This window comes from Oncorhynchus tshawytscha, linkage group LG04 (assembly GCF_018296145.1).
Source record: "Oncorhynchus tshawytscha isolate Ot180627B linkage group LG04, Otsh_v2.0, whole genome shotgun sequence".
NCBI classification, from domain to species: Eukaryota; Metazoa; Chordata; class Actinopteri; order Salmoniformes; family Salmonidae; genus Oncorhynchus; species Oncorhynchus tshawytscha.
The window spans coordinates 50917144-50935402 of NC_056432.1; the positions used below are offsets into that span (position 1 = coordinate 50917144).

An 18259-nucleotide genomic window follows, 5' to 3' on the forward strand; every position below is an offset into this window, starting at 1 on the left:
GCCAGCGTGAAGGGGCTTTGGGATTGTCTTTGGCTTGGACCAGCGGCATTAGAGGGAGGAGTGGGTTGGTTCACTGTAGCTGCAACTTTAACAAAAAAGTAGGAACATCTTTAAATGGGTGATTGAATTTATGAACGCACCCGTAGCTAAACAATCAGCTGGCTAATGGTTACTTTTGATCATGAATCCATGTTCTCGTAATTTAGTTAACCCCATGTGTGGGCTCCAGGCAGCTAGCATACATACCTAACGTAGATCGGCCAACGAGAGATGAACTACGAGCCTGGCAGTCGAAAACTGTGCATTTCTCTGCCTGTATATGATCACTTTCAATTGATGTTTGGACAGATTGCTTGTGTTTCCACCCTTACAAGCAAAAGTCTTGTTGCACTTGTCAGTATCAACTCTGGTGAAGTGTAACCACACTTTTGAACGTTTAGTTCTCTCCGCCATCGGCACTAATTAAAAGCAGGGTCTTTCTTGTGTGTGTGTGCGCTGTACCATGTGAGAGACAGGCTCCGCGCGAGAGAGATCTCTCTTCTGGATTGGGAATAGCGAAAATGCATCGTAAACAAATGTCTTAATCTTATTGCAAATTAGAAACGGTTGGTGAGATAAAATGTGCAAAATAATGTTTATATAGCAATAATAAATAGGAAATGTATTTTCTTAATTTCTCCAGTACTGAATGCAGAACCGATAACGTCGGAGCTTATCGATACTACGGTCTTTCATAATTTAGCCCCGGGGCCCTTTAATACCGGGGTTCGGTACCCATCCCTACTCAATACATTTAAACACCATGCAGTGTCTTAACCATTTACAATCATGGGAATTGGCCTTGAGAGAACACATTTTAACACTAATGTCTCAACACATTTTAACACACTGCAGTATCATAACACATTTTAACACTACAGTGTTTCAACACATTTGGCCATTTCTGGCAATGTTTTAATGTGTTTGCTTTTATACCGGCTAACGGACACACTGCTGCTTCGCACTGTCATAAAACACTTCAACACTGCAGTGTCTCAACACACTCAAAAGCAGGCACTTAACTGACGGACACAATGTGAACGTTGCGTTAATGTTATGGGAGCGTCAGTGGGATGACAGTCATCGTGGCTGTGGATCTGGCCAGGTGCTGAGTGGTGCTTTACTTGGGGACAGTGGATGTCCAGTCCCCATACAGGCCATTCATTACACTTGCCTCCTATCTGATGGTTGTGGGGGGAAGACTGGACAGCACGGAGCTACGGTCTCATCCATCCCAACATCACTGGACACATCCCTGATTCCCATTACGATAACGCACACAAGCCTTCACATACAACACACACACCATCGTTCACAATGTATAGTACTATACATACACAAACGCACGTTCTCGAAGAACTGTACACACACGTGCACACACACACCATAATTCACATCATACACTTACATTCACTGCATACACACAGCTTCATACATATCACATCAGTAACAGCATCACTTAATAAAATTATATTTTAGTTGGCTTAGTTATAATTTGTTTTGCTTCATATGTTCTGTTCAGTACGTGCTTGCTTGAGGTAAGCTATGTAGTGACTTAACTAACATTCATCTGAAGACTTATTTATCTAATTAACTAACTATGTTTAATTGTTACCCAATTAAATTAATCATGTAACAATTCACTCACTAGGATCTGGGGCACCACGAGAGCGGTTCTTTAAAGAGTTAATATCTCCAGGTCAAAACTCAAAAAGGTCTTTTACCTATCGCATCTATAAACAGTCAACTTATTAATCATAACCTTGTATAATATAATCATTCTGAACAGTCGTAACCTCCTTGCATCTGCAAATACCCATCCCTTACTTACGATTCAGTACTACACAAATTGGTTTAATTATTTATTTACTAGCTAATTAAATGGGAACACGGGACAAACATACACACTTTGCATCGGTTATTGACTGGAGACTTAATACGCTGAAAACAGGTCCCTAGCGGAATGACAACAACATGGCTGCTTGTTAAAGAAGAGATGGAGAGGTAGAAAGAGAGACAGAGACACTAAACATTGGTATTCAGAAACTACTCTCACTTACAGTAACCATATACTTTGCACACAAACCGCCGCCCGCTTTGAGTAAGAAATCATGAATGTATTTACGTGAAATGCCTGGGTTTTCCGGGGATCTCTTGGTGGACAGGGCAGCCTTGGGAAGGGGGTGGGCCTTTTCGCTGCACGCTTTTCGCGACAAGGCTCTGATAGTCCAAAATGGTTCCAACAAGTCTTCTACTGTTGTCTTCCTTTGTAGTTGCCTGGTAACCGGTGAATTGTTGTGTTGTCCTGAACAGAACTACAGAGTTGGCTTTTCCTTACATTCGCTCTTGAAGATGCTTCTTTGAAGATAGGCTAGCCAGCCGTGTCGATGGTTCCCCAATGGGGTGATGAGAGTAGCATAATACGATGGTTTGAGCAGAGTAACAGAATGGTCCTACTTAAATCCACTTTTGAAGACACTTTACTTAGGACAGCTAATCAGCCTTACGAGTGATTGTCCGGGAGGTGAATTTATCGTCTCCGCCTCGTGTTGAGATTCAAAGTTCAAACCACTTTAAAGGTGAAGCAGCAGCTTCACGTATTTCTGGTGTGATGTGTTTTTTCCCGTAACCCATAATTTATACAGTTTGCTTAACTTCTTCGGGATAGGGGGCAGCATTTTCACTTTTGGATAAATAGCGTGCCCAATTTCAACTTGCTGATACTCATCCCCAGAATATAAGATATGCATATTATTAGTAGAATTGGATAGAAAACACTCGGAAGTTTCTAAAACGGTTTGAATCATGTCTGTGAGTATAACATAACTTATGTAGCAGGCAAAACCCTGAGGACAAATCATTCAGATTCTTTTTTTTTAGGTCACTGTCTATTCAATGAGTTTTCATTGGGAAACTAGATTTCTAAGGGACTTGTTTGCAGTTCCTACCACTTCCACTGGATGTCACCAGTCTTTAGAAATTGGTTGAGGTTATTCCTTTGTGTAATGAAGAAGTACAGCCATCTTGAATGAGTGTCATTTGAAGTCTACTTTTTGAGAGAGGAGCATGACTTGAAAAGTAGCGTGAGTTTGTTGTCTTCCTGTATTGAACACAGATTGTTGAGTTTTCAATTTGATCGATTATTAACGTTTAAAAATACCTAAAGTTATATTACAAAAGTAGTTTGAAATGTTTTGGCAAAGTTTACAGGTAACTTTTGAGATATTTTGTAGTGACGTTGCACAAGTTGGAAGCTGTGTTTTTCTGGATCAAACGCACCAAATAAATTGAAATTTTGGATATATATCCACTGAATTAATCGAACAAAAGGACCCTTTGTGATGTTTATGGGACATATTGGAGTGCCAACAAAAGAAGCTCGTCAAAGGTAAGGCATGATTTATATTTTATTTCTGCGTTTTGTATAGCGCCTGCAGGGTTGAAATTTGCTTTCGCCCTTTGTTTACTGTTGTGCAATCATCAGATAATAGCATTTTATGCTTTCGCCGAAAAACCTTTTTGAAATCTGACATGTTGGCTGGATTCACAACGAGTGTAGCTTTAATTTGGTATCTTACATGTGTGATTTAATGAAAGTTAGATTTTTATAGCATTTTATTTGAATTTGGCGCTCTACATTTTCCCTGGCTATTGGCCAAGAGGGACGCAAGCATCCCCCCTATCCCAGAGAGGTTAAAAGGGGCAGTTCCGGCAGGCTGGCACACTCCCTGACCTTACTCCGGGCGGTAGCTACTCACTGTGCAAAGTTATAAAAACAATGATCTCTTATTGCTTCTCAAATCACATCTCTCTCTTAACAAAAACACTTTCATCATCGTTCATATTACATCCACAACGCAGAGTATGAAAACTTCATACATGTAGTGGGTATACTTTCAAGTTCCAGTATTTCCATTTTAACATTTTCAATGACATCACAAAACAATGAAAAAAATGACAGTGTTCTATAGATTGCCTCGCACCTTCCCCATGTTCTACGTTAGAAATATTGTTTGAGTATTCGCTTTTGAAAGTGTTAGAGTTTTAGTGGGAAAATGTCTGTTGAATCAAATTACATTCCTTTGCTGAATCTTGAGAGGGCAGACCTGAATCTTCTCCCTTGATTTACAACAGGGCTCGAGTTGATAACCCTTAGTTCTTTCCTTCCCCCCTCTAGGTTGACAGGGGGTCTGATTGAAGTTATTTATTGCAAACCTGATCTATTTGGATTCTCGTGGACAGTCATGACAGCTATCAGATAAAGTTTTACATTGTGTTTTTGATGACTGACTGATTAGTTTTGATCTCACTCTGTCTCTCTATAGGTGACAGATAACTAGCGTTGCACACCCTGACTACATCAGCACCACTGACAGATTACCTGGCTCTCAGTATGATGTTCGAGGAAGATCGGCATGTAAAAAAATAACATCACAGTTGACAGCTGGGTGTGCGTGCAGTGCACCACAATAGACATAGAGAGACATGTCCATACAGGCACAAACATGCAGGCCCGTGTGCACGCACGCACACACACACGTACGTCCCCACATGCACACACATTCAAGAAACCAGTGCTGTAATGGAAACTGACCTGCTTGTACAGGGATGGGATTTTCTAGCAGGAATACTGTCTGCTTCCAATGCGTCTTGGTGACCTGTGGTCCCGTGGAGAACATCACCTGTGATTCAAAAGCAGAACATGTTATTTAGTCTTGGGCAACAGCAATCAACATGAACTCACAACAGTGAGGAATATGGATAACAACTCATTCCATTGTGACACTTATTTTTCTGTGGCTCATCTAACAATTCCATAACAGTAGTGGAAAATTAACCGGTCCCACACTCTTAAACCTACTAAACTAATTTTATAAATCTGTACTTCTATCCTATTCATAGTCTTCTAAAGACTAGATGTACTTCATTTTACCTTTATTTAACTAGGCAAGTCAGTTAAGAACAAATTCTTATTTTCAATGACGACCTAGGAACAGTGCCCCTGAACTGCCTGTTCAGGGGCAGAACGACAGATTTGAACCATGTCAGATCGGAGATTTGAACTTGCAACCTTCCGGTTACTAGTCCAACGCTCTAACCACTAGGCTATCCTGCCGCCACACATTTAAAACCGTAGTTCCCATTACACGTGGTGTAGTGTTACATCTCAGCAGTTATGCTCACATTGTAGGTAAAATAGGACGTGCAATTAAAAGACTTGTCGGCACGTCCCTCACGGAGCTTGGCATTGGCTGTTCCGAGTGGCCAGCTCCGGTGGGTGCTTACATCAGCAATCAGGAAGCGCCCCGGTGTCGATTGTCTCCCAAGGATGTGGGGAACGCCAAATCGTGAATGTAAATTGGGTGGCTGTTAAAAATGTAAGGGCCGCCGCATGCTGCTTACCTTGTTGCCGCAGTCTCTGTCGAAGAAAATGTCAAAGTAGCCCACGATGGCCTGGAAATGAAATATGAGAGGGTTGTTAGAATGTGATATGACAACACTACCGGGGCTGGACTTGTTTGGATAACCTGGGGCCTGTCCCAAATGGCACCCTTATTCCCTACATGGTGCAATACTTTAGACCTATGAGGCCTAAGGGCCCTGGTCAAAAGTAGTGCACTATGTGGGTCATTCTACAGAAGTGGTTAGAATTGCTTGAAAACAAATATGTCTCCAAGCTTAGGACATTTATTTAGATATATTGATATATTGATCATGATATATTCTAATTCATTTTAAGACAATAACAAACATATTGTTAGATTAAGATATTACAAAATCATTGTTCAGATACCCATTCGTATTGAAAGTCAAAAATTTATTTTTGAAAATAAAACAATATGTTTTTGGTAATTTTATAACAATCTTGAACTAGTTAGTCGTTTTTTTTTTTTTTTTTTTGTCTGAAAGTATTGTCCCCACTTTGGATGTTATTAGCGAAACACATTAAAAGATTGAAGAATGAATGCGCCTTAAGCCACACACCTCAAATCTAATAAACTTGTATTGGTCACATACACATGTTTAGCAGATGTTATTGCAGGTGTAGCGAAATGCTTGTTTCGATACAATTATAACCAGGAAATGGGATGCACCCCTTTCCATGATGACCAAATAGTGAGTGGTCTGTCTCCCAACACTTTGTAGAAAATGAGTGAAAAATGTAGTAAATCTTTATGTATGGTTATGGGACTACAATATATATTGAGGATGTAAAACTGTCCAAATGTAGAGCTAGCTAGCCATATGCTAGCTACGGGGATACATTAATGTCCAAAATAAGTCTAAATTGTCAAAACCAAAATGGTCACAACCATATTTTTAAAGCTTCATTATGGTTATTAACATTATTGTTTTGTTTATTGATTCTTGACTGTTAATCCACTGAATTTCTTTACATTTATTGAAAAAAAAAACTGTCTTTTACTTTTCCCTGGAAGTCAGAATAATGCACAGCATTGGACAAAACCTCTCTTTTGGCCTCAAATGGAAAATGCTACACAGTGGACAAGGTCCTGACCTTAATCCCTCCCCCCACAAAGGTTACACAGTGACACAGTGTACGACGGAGTGCGCGAGAAGCTTGGTCTGTGAATTCAGGGAAATGTGGCCATGGGTCAGAGCCTGATGGTAAAATGCTGAAAAGACTCTTACACAACCTGGAGGGTAATTTTCCTGTTGAAAAACAAATGATCATCCCACTAAGCCCACTTTGGGCTCCCGGGTGGCGCACTGAATGCGCCTTAAGCCACACACCTCAAATCAAATAAACTTTTATTGGTCACATACACATGTTTAGCAGATGTTAGGTCACATTGGTCTTTTACCAAGGCACTGCATCTCAGTGCAAGAGGCGCCACTACAGTCCCTGGTTCGAATTCAGGCTGTATCAAATCTGGCCGTGATTGGGAGTCCCATAGGGTGGCACACAATTGGCCCAGCGTTGTCCGGGTAACGTTGGGTTAAGCAGTCATTGTAAATAATAATTTGTCCTTAACTGACTTGCCTAGTTAAATAAAGGTTCAATAAAATAAATAAGCCCAAACCAGATGGGATGGAGTATCACTGTGGTAGCCATGCTGGTTAAGTGTGCCTTGAATTGCCATAATATGGACTTGGTCTTTTACCAAATATGGCAATTTTCTGTATACCCCCCCTAACTTGTCACAACACAACTGATTGGCTCAAACACATTAAGGAAAGAAATTCCACAAATTTACTTTTAACAAGGCACACCTATTAATTGAAATGCATTCCAGTTGACTACCTCATGAAGCTGGTTGAGAGAATGCCAAGAGTGTGCAAAGCTGTCATCAAGGCAAAGGGTGGCTATTTGAAGAATCTCAAATATATTTTGATTTGTTTAACACTTTTTGGGTTACTACCTGATTCCATACGTGTTATTTCATAGTTTTGATGTGCTCACTATTGTAGAAAATCGTAAAAATAAAGAAAAACTCTTGAATGAGTAGGTGTTCTAAAATGTTTGACCCGCAGTGTATATCTACGTCACAGGATATGGACACCAAGGTAAACCAAACTACATTATTTATTGAGTGGGTGCTAAACCTTTGGCATCATCCCACAGCTACTGTGTGGGCAGTCGTGGCTCGCTGTGGAGGGGCAGAGCTCAATAGAACCAAGGGTCCCCTCTCCGCAACCTCCCATCTGAAAACAACATGGAGCCTTACATTTGGCTGAGTCGACACACGGTGGTCCCATGTGGTACACCTCACCTCGTCTGAGGCCTGTCGCTTCACAAAATAAATAAATTACTTTTTGGCTGTCCCTGATAATACTGGGCATATTTTGCTGACCGGCTAATACCGGTGTGTTACACAAAATAAGCAATGTCGGCTTTTTAATGTGGTGGCTACTAGGTCTAATTCGAACACAGCCCATGTATTGTAAAGTGAGAGTCATTTCATGATGAAAATAAACCCTTGTGTGTGTTTGTGCATGTCTATTGTTTGTATTGCTCTTAAAGGGTAGGCCTGTGTGTATATGTAATGCCGTGGGTATTCTTGAATGGTATGTGTGTACAGTATAGATGTATATTGCACAGCCATTTGTGAATAGATCATCATTTTGTAATTACACTATTTCTATGAATTCATGGTGGGTGTTCATTTCAGACTCAAATACATGACTGAGCCTTAAGCTATAAACAAACACTTGAGTGAAAAACAATTCACATAAAAACAATAACTAAACTCATAACTAAACAAATTGAAACACACACACACACACACACACACACACACACACACACACACACACACACACACACACACACACGGCCTGGAGGTGACTGTTCTCTTTAGATGTGTGAGGTAAAAACGACCCCCTCAGGCCAGTTTTCCTCTTGTTTCTCCCCCAACTGAAGGAAGAGAGTCACTATCAATCTCTAGAGCGCACTTGTAGTGGCAATGATGCAGAACTAATAGCTTTTAATCCTGCCGCAGCTGACAATTTGGATGCCGGTTCTCGCAGACAAAGAGGACCAGAATGAATGCAAGGAGAGAGAAAGAGCGAGCCATGGGAGGGAGATATAGACAGGAAAAGAGCATGGCAGAGAAGGATTAGAGAGAGGGAAATAGAGAGACAGTGAGTGTGAAATAGTGAAGGAGTCATGATAGCTTACTTCTGAGAGGGTGGTGGTTGAACTTGGTGGGCCATGAAGCTAAAATATCCCTCGGGTACAGCATTCCTTGAAATGAGCAAGACCTTATCCTTAGTATTTACACCACACATCAGCATTAGGAATTTCAAAGCAAGAGTGAATGTGTGCCCCGAGAAAAGGAGGTTGGACATACTGGGGTCCATACTTCATAATCACTGGGCCGTCATCGACTCCATGTTCCACACACTCAACGCCGCGTTCTACAATCAGCCTTTATTGATTCAGACAGGCAGGGGCGGGAACCTAGCACTAGCACTGAGCCAGACTGGGAGAAACATCCCAAAGTGGGAAAAAGGAGCATGTCAACCCAATGCAATTATGGCTTTTAATGAACGCCACAGGAACGCTCAGTCGCAAGGTAATTGGGAAATTAGGCCTAATTGCTCGTCAGGCAGAGCGGATTCACCTCTCGCTGGTTTTTGAGGTAGGGATCAGCCTCGGCTCTCGTCGCCGTTGACAACGCCTCATAAGCGGGATTGATTGTCACCTCTGCGTTGTTTTCAACTTTTTCGACGGGAAATGTCTGGTGAGTTGAGGTTTCAATGTTATAAAGCCTGAGATCACAGGTTGCATTGGCAGCACTGCTCTTACCTGAACCCAAGTCTCTAGAATGTTTAACTTTCATAATCCTGACAAATACACTCTGCCTGAACAAAACAAATCAGCAGCCTCTTAATACAGACAACTATACAAACCTGATAAATATACTGTCTAAAACTACTAATGACGAATTGCTCAACACAAACTACTAAAACTAAACCTAAACCTAATTTTATTAACAATGACTGCCTTTATTCCAGACCATAGGTTGGCCTTCATTCAACTGGATAAGAGGACTGTTGAAATTGAGAAGTGAGTTAGACTAGGCAGGTTAGTCGCAGTGAAGCTCTGAGAGGTCCGTAAGATAGAAAAAAATCATCTTGACTGTATAAAAAAAAAAATTAAACACTAGAATGAATCAAAGATCTTCAGCTCTGGAAGGGACTGAAAAATAATTACTTACTCGGAATACGATTACAAAAAAACATACGATACTGTTTAAATTCTATAAAAAAATCTTACAGATACTGTATTTTTCTGAAAAATGTAATAGTATGTCCCGTACAGAAAGTAAAATGGAAGAATGAAAAAGTGAAAAGGAAACGCTTCCAAACTGGGATAAATAGGCTTAATTCCAGCTTAATCAGCTCAAAGCTTCAAAACTGTAACGTGAAACATCAAAGACTGAAGCAGAGTACAGGCTTAGTTAACCATGGTGGGTAAGCCAAAAATAAGACCCCCACGAGGCTGCTACACACCAATACTACAGCCCACCCACCTCTGCATAGGTTAGGGAGAGAGAGGGAGGGAGAGAAATAGAAGGCGAGAGAGAGAAAGAGAAGGTGGGAGAGAGGCCAGGAGGGAGTGAGAAAGGGGGACGTTGAATAAGAGAGGAGGACTTACGACGACACACAAACTGCGAAAATGGGACAAATCAAATGAGCGCTTTTTATTTTCATCAGCGTTTAGCCTTCGGCCCGGAATCTGTCGGGGATAAGTGATGACAGTGGGCTTTCCGGCGGCCCGCTCTGGAATGCCGCCACATTCCGGACCCCCGTTCCCAGGGAAGAGGGGGAGAAAATTAATAATTATCATCACGGATAACACCAACAGGGAGCAATTCATCATCTCTCCCCTTTTGCCCGACCGCGTGTCGGCACGCCACGTGGCTCGACCAGATACTATTATACAGCAGGGGGGAGGAGGAGTGTGAAAGGGGGGGACGGGGGAGTGGAAAGGGGGAAGGGAGGGAGAGCTAATACGCTTTTGATGGGGTTTATCCAGGCGTGGAGGCTTCCTCCACAGCTAACTCACGGGAGGGTTAGTGTGAATGTGCCCCTCCTCCTATCCACCCCGCTCTCCAGGCCCCAGTCTGCTTGGTGTGTAGTGTTGAACACAGCGCACCTACCTCCCTACTCTACTCAGGCCTGCTCCCATCTCCCACTGTTCCGCCGCAGTGCCTGCACACATACACACACACATTGGGTAGAGAGCAGGAAATGTGCGACTCCAGCGGCTCTCACACATTCTGAAGTGAGTATTGAGGAGAATGAGCAGTTTGTACTAGATTAATACTTGGACCAACAATGTCAAATTACTTAGTGATGTGTGCATAACCAAAATGGAAATGTCTAGTCTACTGGACCATTTTTAACAAGATACACATTAAGTTATAATATTATTCAGTTGTCCTTTCAGTTTATCCCCATACTTGTTTCAACAATTTAACACTGTACTTCATTATTCTAATGACAGGTGTGTATAACATGGGTGTTCAGGGTGGCCAAACAAATACGCGAATCGCCAATTTTTGTTCTTGACAGATCATTACAAATAACACACTCTTCAGAAATACAGCCCATTCGGAAAGTATTCAGACCCATTTACTTTTTCCAGATTTGTTACATTACAGCCTTTTTCAAAAATGTATTAAAGTTTATATCCCTCAACAATCTACAGACAATACCCAATAAAGACAAAGCAAAAACAGGTATATAGACATTTTTGCAAATGTATTAAAAATGCAAAACTGAAAGATCACATTTACATAAGTATTCAGGCCCTTTACTCAGTACTTTGTTGAAAGACATGTGGCAGCGATTACAGCCTCAAATCTTCTTGGTTATGATGCTACAAGTTTCTCCCATTCTTCTCTGCAGGTACTCTCAAGCGCTGTCAGGTTGGATGGGGAGTGTCGCTGCACAGCTATTTTCAGGTCTCTCCAGAGATGTTTGACGGTGTTCAAGTTCGGACTCTGGCTGGGCCACTCAACAACTTGTCCCGAAGCCACTCATGCGTCGTCTTGGCTGCGTGCTTAGGGTCATTATCCTGTTGGAAGGTGAACCTTCGCCCCAGTCTGAGGTCCTGAGCGATCTGGAGCAGGTTTTCATCAAGGATCTCTCTGCTCTGTTCATCTTCCCCTCGATCCTGACTAGTCTCCCAGTCCCCGCCGCTGAAAAACATCCCCACAGCATGATGCTGCCACCACCATGCTTCACTGTAGGAATGGTGCCAGGTTTCCTCCAGATGGGTGGCTTGGCATTCAGGCCAAAGAGTTCAATCTTGGTTTCATCAGACCATAGAATCTTATTTCTCATGATCTGAGATTCCTTTAGGTGCCTTTTGGGCTGTAATGTGCCTTTAACTGAGGAGTGGCTTCCGTTTGGCCACTCTACCATAAAGGCCTGATTGGTAGAGTGCTGCAGAGATGGTTGTCCTTCTGGAAGGTTCTCCCATCTGCACAGAGGAACTCTGGAGCTCTGTCAGAATAACCATTGGGTTCTTGGTCACCTCCCTGACTAAGGCCCTTCTCCCACGATTGTTTCGTTTTGGCCGGGTGGCCAGCTCTAGGAAGAGTCTTGATGGATCCGAACTTCCTCCATTTAAGAATGATGGAGGTCACCGTGTGCTTGGGGTCCTTCAATAGTGTAGAATTTGTTTGGTACCCTTCCCCAGACCTGTACCTCGACACAATCCTGTCTAGGAGTTCTAGGGACAATTCCTTTGACCTCATGGCTTCGGTTCTTGCTTTGACATGCACTGTCAACCTTATAAAGACAGGTGCGTTGCCATTCAAAATCATGTCCAATCAATTGAATTTACCACAGGTGGACTCCAAGTTGTAGAAACCTGTCAAGGATGATCATGGAAACAGGATGCACCTGAGCTCAATTTCGCATCCCATTGCAAAAGGTCTGAATACTTATGTAAATAAAGGGCCGGGTTTTTATTTTTAATACATTTGCAAACATTTCTAAAAAACTGTTTTTGCTTTGTCATTATGGGGTATTGTCTGTAGATTGATGAGGGAAATGTTTTTTAAATCCATTTTAGAATAAGGTTGTAATGTAACAAAATGTGGAAAGGGGAAGGGGTGTGAATACTTTTCGAATGCACTGTATGCTATGTGTGAGGCATGGTCGTTTCCTACACCCTACAGACATGCAAAAAACATGCAAAAAATGATCCCGAACCCCCCAAAAGTGTATTTATTACAGATGTGGCCGATGGTTGAGGCCTAAAAGTCTAGATGACCTTGAATAAATTCAACAAAGTTGTCAATAGTGGCCCTCAAATAACAGCGAAATATGAATTATGACCTGTGCCTTCCGTTTGAATATTCAAAAAAGGTGTTGATGTAATTAAAATAAAAACGAGGGAAAGCTAACTCTTACAGTGACTTTTTCCACATTTTGTTGTGTTACAGCCTGAATGTAAAATTGATTAAATTGAGATTGTGTCACTGGCCTACACACAATACTCCATAATGTCAAAGTGGAATTATGTTTTTTAGACATACTAACAAATTAATAAAACATTTAAAGCCGAAATGTCTTGACTCAATAAGTATTTAAACCATTTGTTATGGCAAGCCTAAATAAATTCAGGAGTAAAATACATTGCATGGCCTCACTCTGTGTGCAATAATAGTGGTTAACATGATTTTAAAATGACCATCTCACCTCTGTACCTTACACATACAATTATCTGTCAGGTCCCTCAGTCAAGCAGACTTAGACACAAAGCCCACAGACTGCAATACCTTGCTATGTGTGGATAGTACGCACCCCCTTCCCCTCAAGAATGGTCTACCATATAGCCAGTTATGCAGGGTTAAACTAATCTAGACAGATTTTAACAACAATGCAAAAACAAAACGACAGATGCATTCTAAATGAGAGGCTACAAGGACATAATATTGATGCTGCAATGATGGGAAAAAAAACACAAAAAAACGAGAGGAAAAACTCAACCAAAGAAAAACAACGCAACTGTTCGGAGAAAATGAAAGCCATCCTGAAAAAGCACTGGCATATTCTGCAATCAGACAACAAAAATCGCACACCTCTTCAAGGAACCCCCACTGGTGGTCTATAAGCCTGGTCACAATATTAGAGATAGCCTGGTGAGGTCTGACATACCCCCTGAGCCCACTCAGACACTCTTGACAAACATTCGAAATGGGAACTACAAACGTGGTTCATGCGCACAGTGCAATAGCACTACAAAAACATCCTTCAGACACCCACATACAGGTTGAAAAATGTTAGGGATATCATCTCAATGAAAGAGCAAGGGAGTAATCTATATCATCACCTGTTCATGTGGAAAAGCCACGTAGGACAAACAAAAATACAATTAAAACAACGCATAGCTGAACACCGCAGCTCAATCAGGTGTAAGAACATTGACTATCCAGTAGCAGGTCACCATCCAATCTTCTCCCTCAAATTGAGGATGTTGCTCTACCAAGGAGAGGAGGTAACATCGAGATCCTACTACTACAAAGGGAGGCTTACTGGATATCCTATCTAAAAACATTGACCCCTACGGGTCTGAATATTGACTTTGATCTCAGGCCCTTCTTATGAACAATTGTTTATTTTTTTATTTCCCCTTTATTTAACCAGGTAGGCAGGTTGAGAATGATTCACCCTTTTATGAACAAGACTTATAATTTGATATATTCTTTCTACAACTTATTAGGGTACAGGTAATATGTTCCCCCAGTTGATGATTCTTATTATGCATTAAGGTTGAACCAAAAGATTACATGTGACAAATATAAATTAAATAGGAAACAATTAAACATGTGAAAGTGAATTAAACAATAATGTATGCTGATGCTAATAGTATGTACAATATTAAATTATGATTGCATATGATAACCTATATATATATATCATATGCCGATATATATGCCTTATAGCCTATATCTTTCATATGCCATAAACTATAGTTTAACAGTTTCACTCAATTCATTCTAATTAACTTAATCATTATGACACACGCCTCACTATTGTCATTGGTTGCACTAATTGCACTGTTTGTCTACATAACCTGGTTCAAGAATTCATGACATCACCCTGAAGGAGGCACAGTGACGCCGAAACGTTGATGTTTTACCCCCAAAATTTCGGGCCGTTTATATATGGATTGTGCGACTCAATTTTTATAGTTTACTAGCAATGAATTTCAAACACAGATTCAACCACAACGACCAGGGTCCGGATTCACAAAATACTAATTACAAATAAATACAAGTTCCAAAAATGCAATTCCTCAAAATGTTCTTAGGAATTCATAGTTTTTAGGAACATCTTTCTTTTGAACTTAGTAAATATCTTACGTGGCATTGACATTAGTGATGTGCTTGAAACCAATGGGATGATAGGATTTGGCCCATTTTATTATATCTATTTTTTTGCTTTATGTCTCAAGAATAAAACATTTTTAGTTGGCTCGCAAACACTTTACACACACAAAAAAAACTATATTTTTCACAAATTATAACCATCAGACAAGCTACAGCGAAACCAAAAATGGATAACCAAGGAAAGTGCAATAAAAACTGAAGCAAACAAGAGCTTGAAGTGATGGTGGAGGAAATAGCAGGCAGGAAAAGGTTGCTGTTGGGGAGACTTGATAACTGCGGGGTCACTGCAGAGACCAAAAAGAAAGGAAAGGCGAGAATGGTAGAGTCGGTCTATGCCGTCGGGTTTTTACATTTTTTATTTAACGAGGCAAGTCAGCTAAGAACAAAAGTTTTATTTTCAATGATGGTCTACCAAAAAGCCTCCTGCGGGGCTGGGATTAAAAATGCTAAATAAAAATATAGGACAAAACGCACATGACGACAAGAGAGAACACCACAGCACTACGTAAAGAGAGACCTTAAACAACAACATAGTATGGCAGCAATACATGACAATACAACATGGTAGCAGCACAAAACATCGTACAAACATTATTGTGCATAGACAACAGCAAAGGGCAAGAAGGTAGAGAGAACAATACATCACCCAGAGCAGCCACAAATGTCAGTAAGAGTGTCATTGAATGAAGAGATGGAGAAAAAAACTGTCCAGTTTTAGTGTTTTTTGCAGCTCGTTCCAGTCGCAATCTGCAGCGAACTAAAAAGAAGAGCGACCCAGGGATGTGTGCACTTTGGGGTCCTTTAATAGAATGTAACTGGCAGAACGGGTGTAGTATGTGGAGGATGAGGGCTGCAGTAAGTATCTCAGATGGGGGGAGAGGGGCCTAAGAGGGTTTTATAAATAAGCATCAACCAGTGGGTCTTGCGACGGTTATACAGAGATGACCAGTTTACAGAGGAGCATAGGGTGGCCGAATGGTAAAGAACATCTAGCTGCTCGAGAGCACCCTTACCTGTCAATTTATAAATGATGTTTTCATAATCTAGCATGGGTAGGATGGTGATCTGAATCAGGGTTAGTTTGGCAGCTGGGGTGAAAGAGGAGCCAAGTCCAAACCTAACCTTAGCCTGCAGCTTTGATATGTGCTGAGAGAAGGACAGTGTACCGTCTTGCCATATTTCCAAGTACTTGTATGAGGTGACTACCTCAAGCTCTAAACCCTTCGAGGTAGTAATCACACTGGTGGGGAGAGGGGTATTCTTCTTACCAAACCACATGACCTATGTTTTTGAGGTTTCAGAACAAGGTTAAGGGCAGAGAAAGCTTGTTGGACACCAAGAAAGCTTTGTTGTAGAGCGTTTAACACAAAATCCGGGGAGGGGCCAGCTGAGTATAAGACTATCATCTGCATATAAATGGATGAGAGAGCTTCCTACTGCCTGAGCTATGTAGCTGATGTAAATTGAGAAGAGCGTGGGACCTAGGATCGAGCCTTGGGGCACTCCCTTGGTAGGTAGTGGCAGCACATGTTCTGACTTAATGCAGTTCACTCTTTGAGAGAAGTAGTTAGCAAACCAGGCCAAAGACCCCTCAGAGACACCAATACTCCTTAGCCGGCCCACAAGAATGGAATGGTCTACTGTATCAACAGCTTTGGCCAAGTCAATAAAATAGCAGCACAACATTGCTTAGAATCAAGGGAAATGGTGACATAATTTAGGACCTTTAAGGTTTGAGTGACAGATCCATAACCTGAGCGGAAATCATATTGCATACCAGAGAGAGTACTATAGACAAAAACAAAGTCAGTCAGTTGGGAATTAACACGTTTTTCCAACACTTTGATAAACACAGCAAAATATAAATTGGCTTGTTAGGGTCAGCATGGCAAGGGACAGGGAAGCCGTAAAAAAGAACTTGGCTGCTAAGAAGAAGGGAGCTGAAAGAAGCAGGGAGTTGAAGAAGACTGGAGGGGGGTATCGATCATTCATGTGGACCAGCTCAGGAGAAAGTGTTGTCCATGATAGGAGAGACGGTAGTACAGGGACTGCGGTCGGGCATTGACTCTGACTAATTAGCCAACATAGCTAACGACATTAACATTAACTAAGATAGCAAAGTTCTTCTTTGCAAATTGACGAGCTAATTCTAGCTATATAACACGTCTAGAATATTGTAATATATTCCTAATTACTAGCTAGCTAGATAATGCACATTGCATTTGTTTTCTTTAATTGTCTGGTAGCCAACTGTATCTGTGCCAGTGGCGCCAGAAAATGTTCATGGTTACAAGATTATCCAGTTGTGCAGCTAACATTACACTTGTTTACTTCTCTCATCATATCAAGCCTACAGCTCTTCAAACTTTGTTGTCATGCTGAAACAATGTTTTTTGACCTTCCAGAAATAACACTGGACATCATCCACATGCCCATGTGCCCAGATGTGGGAGCCATGGATCGTCATAATCATATGACAGAAGAACAAGCAGGGGTAGGTGTTTGTTTGATATCTCATTTAAAACGTTTATTATTATTCTATAATAGGCCTACAACACATATCATTCCATAACAGATGAATTGTATTTTCTCAACAGATAATCACTGAAGGAACAGAGGAGACAGCAGAGGGAGCACCCCCCTATCCACATCGACGGGACAGCAGTGGAGAAGGTAGAACGCTAAGTTCCTCGGCGTACACATCACGGACAAACTAAAATGGTCCACCCACACGGACAGTGTGGTGAAGAAGGCGCAACAGCGCCTCTACTACCTCAGGAGGCTGAAGAAATGTGGCGTGTCACCTAAAACCCTCATAAACTTCTACAGATGCACAATTGAGAGCATCCTGTCAGGCTGTATCACCACCTTGTACAGCAACTGCACCGCCCACAACCGCAGGGCTCTCCAGAGGGTGGTGCGGTCTGCACAACGCATCACTGGAGGGCAAACTACTTGCCCTCCAGGACACCTACAGCACCCATTGTCACAGGCAGGCCAAAAAGATCATCAAGGACAACAACCACCCAAGCCACTGCCTGTTCACCCCGTTACCATCCAGAAGGTGAGGCCAGTACAGGTGCATCAGAGACTGAAAAACAGCTTCTATCTCAAGGCCATCAGACTGCTAAACAGCAATCACTAACTCAGAGAGTTAGGGCTATCGACCAAAAAAAAGATATAGCTTTTCTATCGATCTTCAAAAAGAACTAAATGGAACACAAAATCACTAATTCAACATGGTGGAGATAAAAACACAGCAGGCATAAGGCACAGTATGTGGGTATGTGTGGTTGTATTGAGATGGATGGTGTGGTGTGTGTTTTTTGGTGTTTGGGAAA

At 41.5% G+C, this 18259-nt stretch overlaps 1 protein-coding gene across 2 annotated transcripts in view; it reads right to left on the bottom strand.

Annotated features, from left to right (window-relative positions):
• The window catches only part of prmt3 (protein arginine methyltransferase 3), a 94278-nt gene that overhangs the window by 18485 nt on the left and 57534 nt on the right, over positions 1–18259 (bottom strand). For both annotated transcript variants that reach the window (XM_024418433.2, XM_024418434.2), the window contains 2 exons: positions 5443–5493; positions 4634–4721 (listed from right to left, as the gene is read on the bottom strand). In XM_024418433.2, the coding sequence (XP_024274201.1) occupies positions 4634–4721; positions 5443–5493 (139 nt within the window). The remainder of the gene's footprint in view (positions 1–4633; positions 4722–5442; positions 5494–18259) is intronic.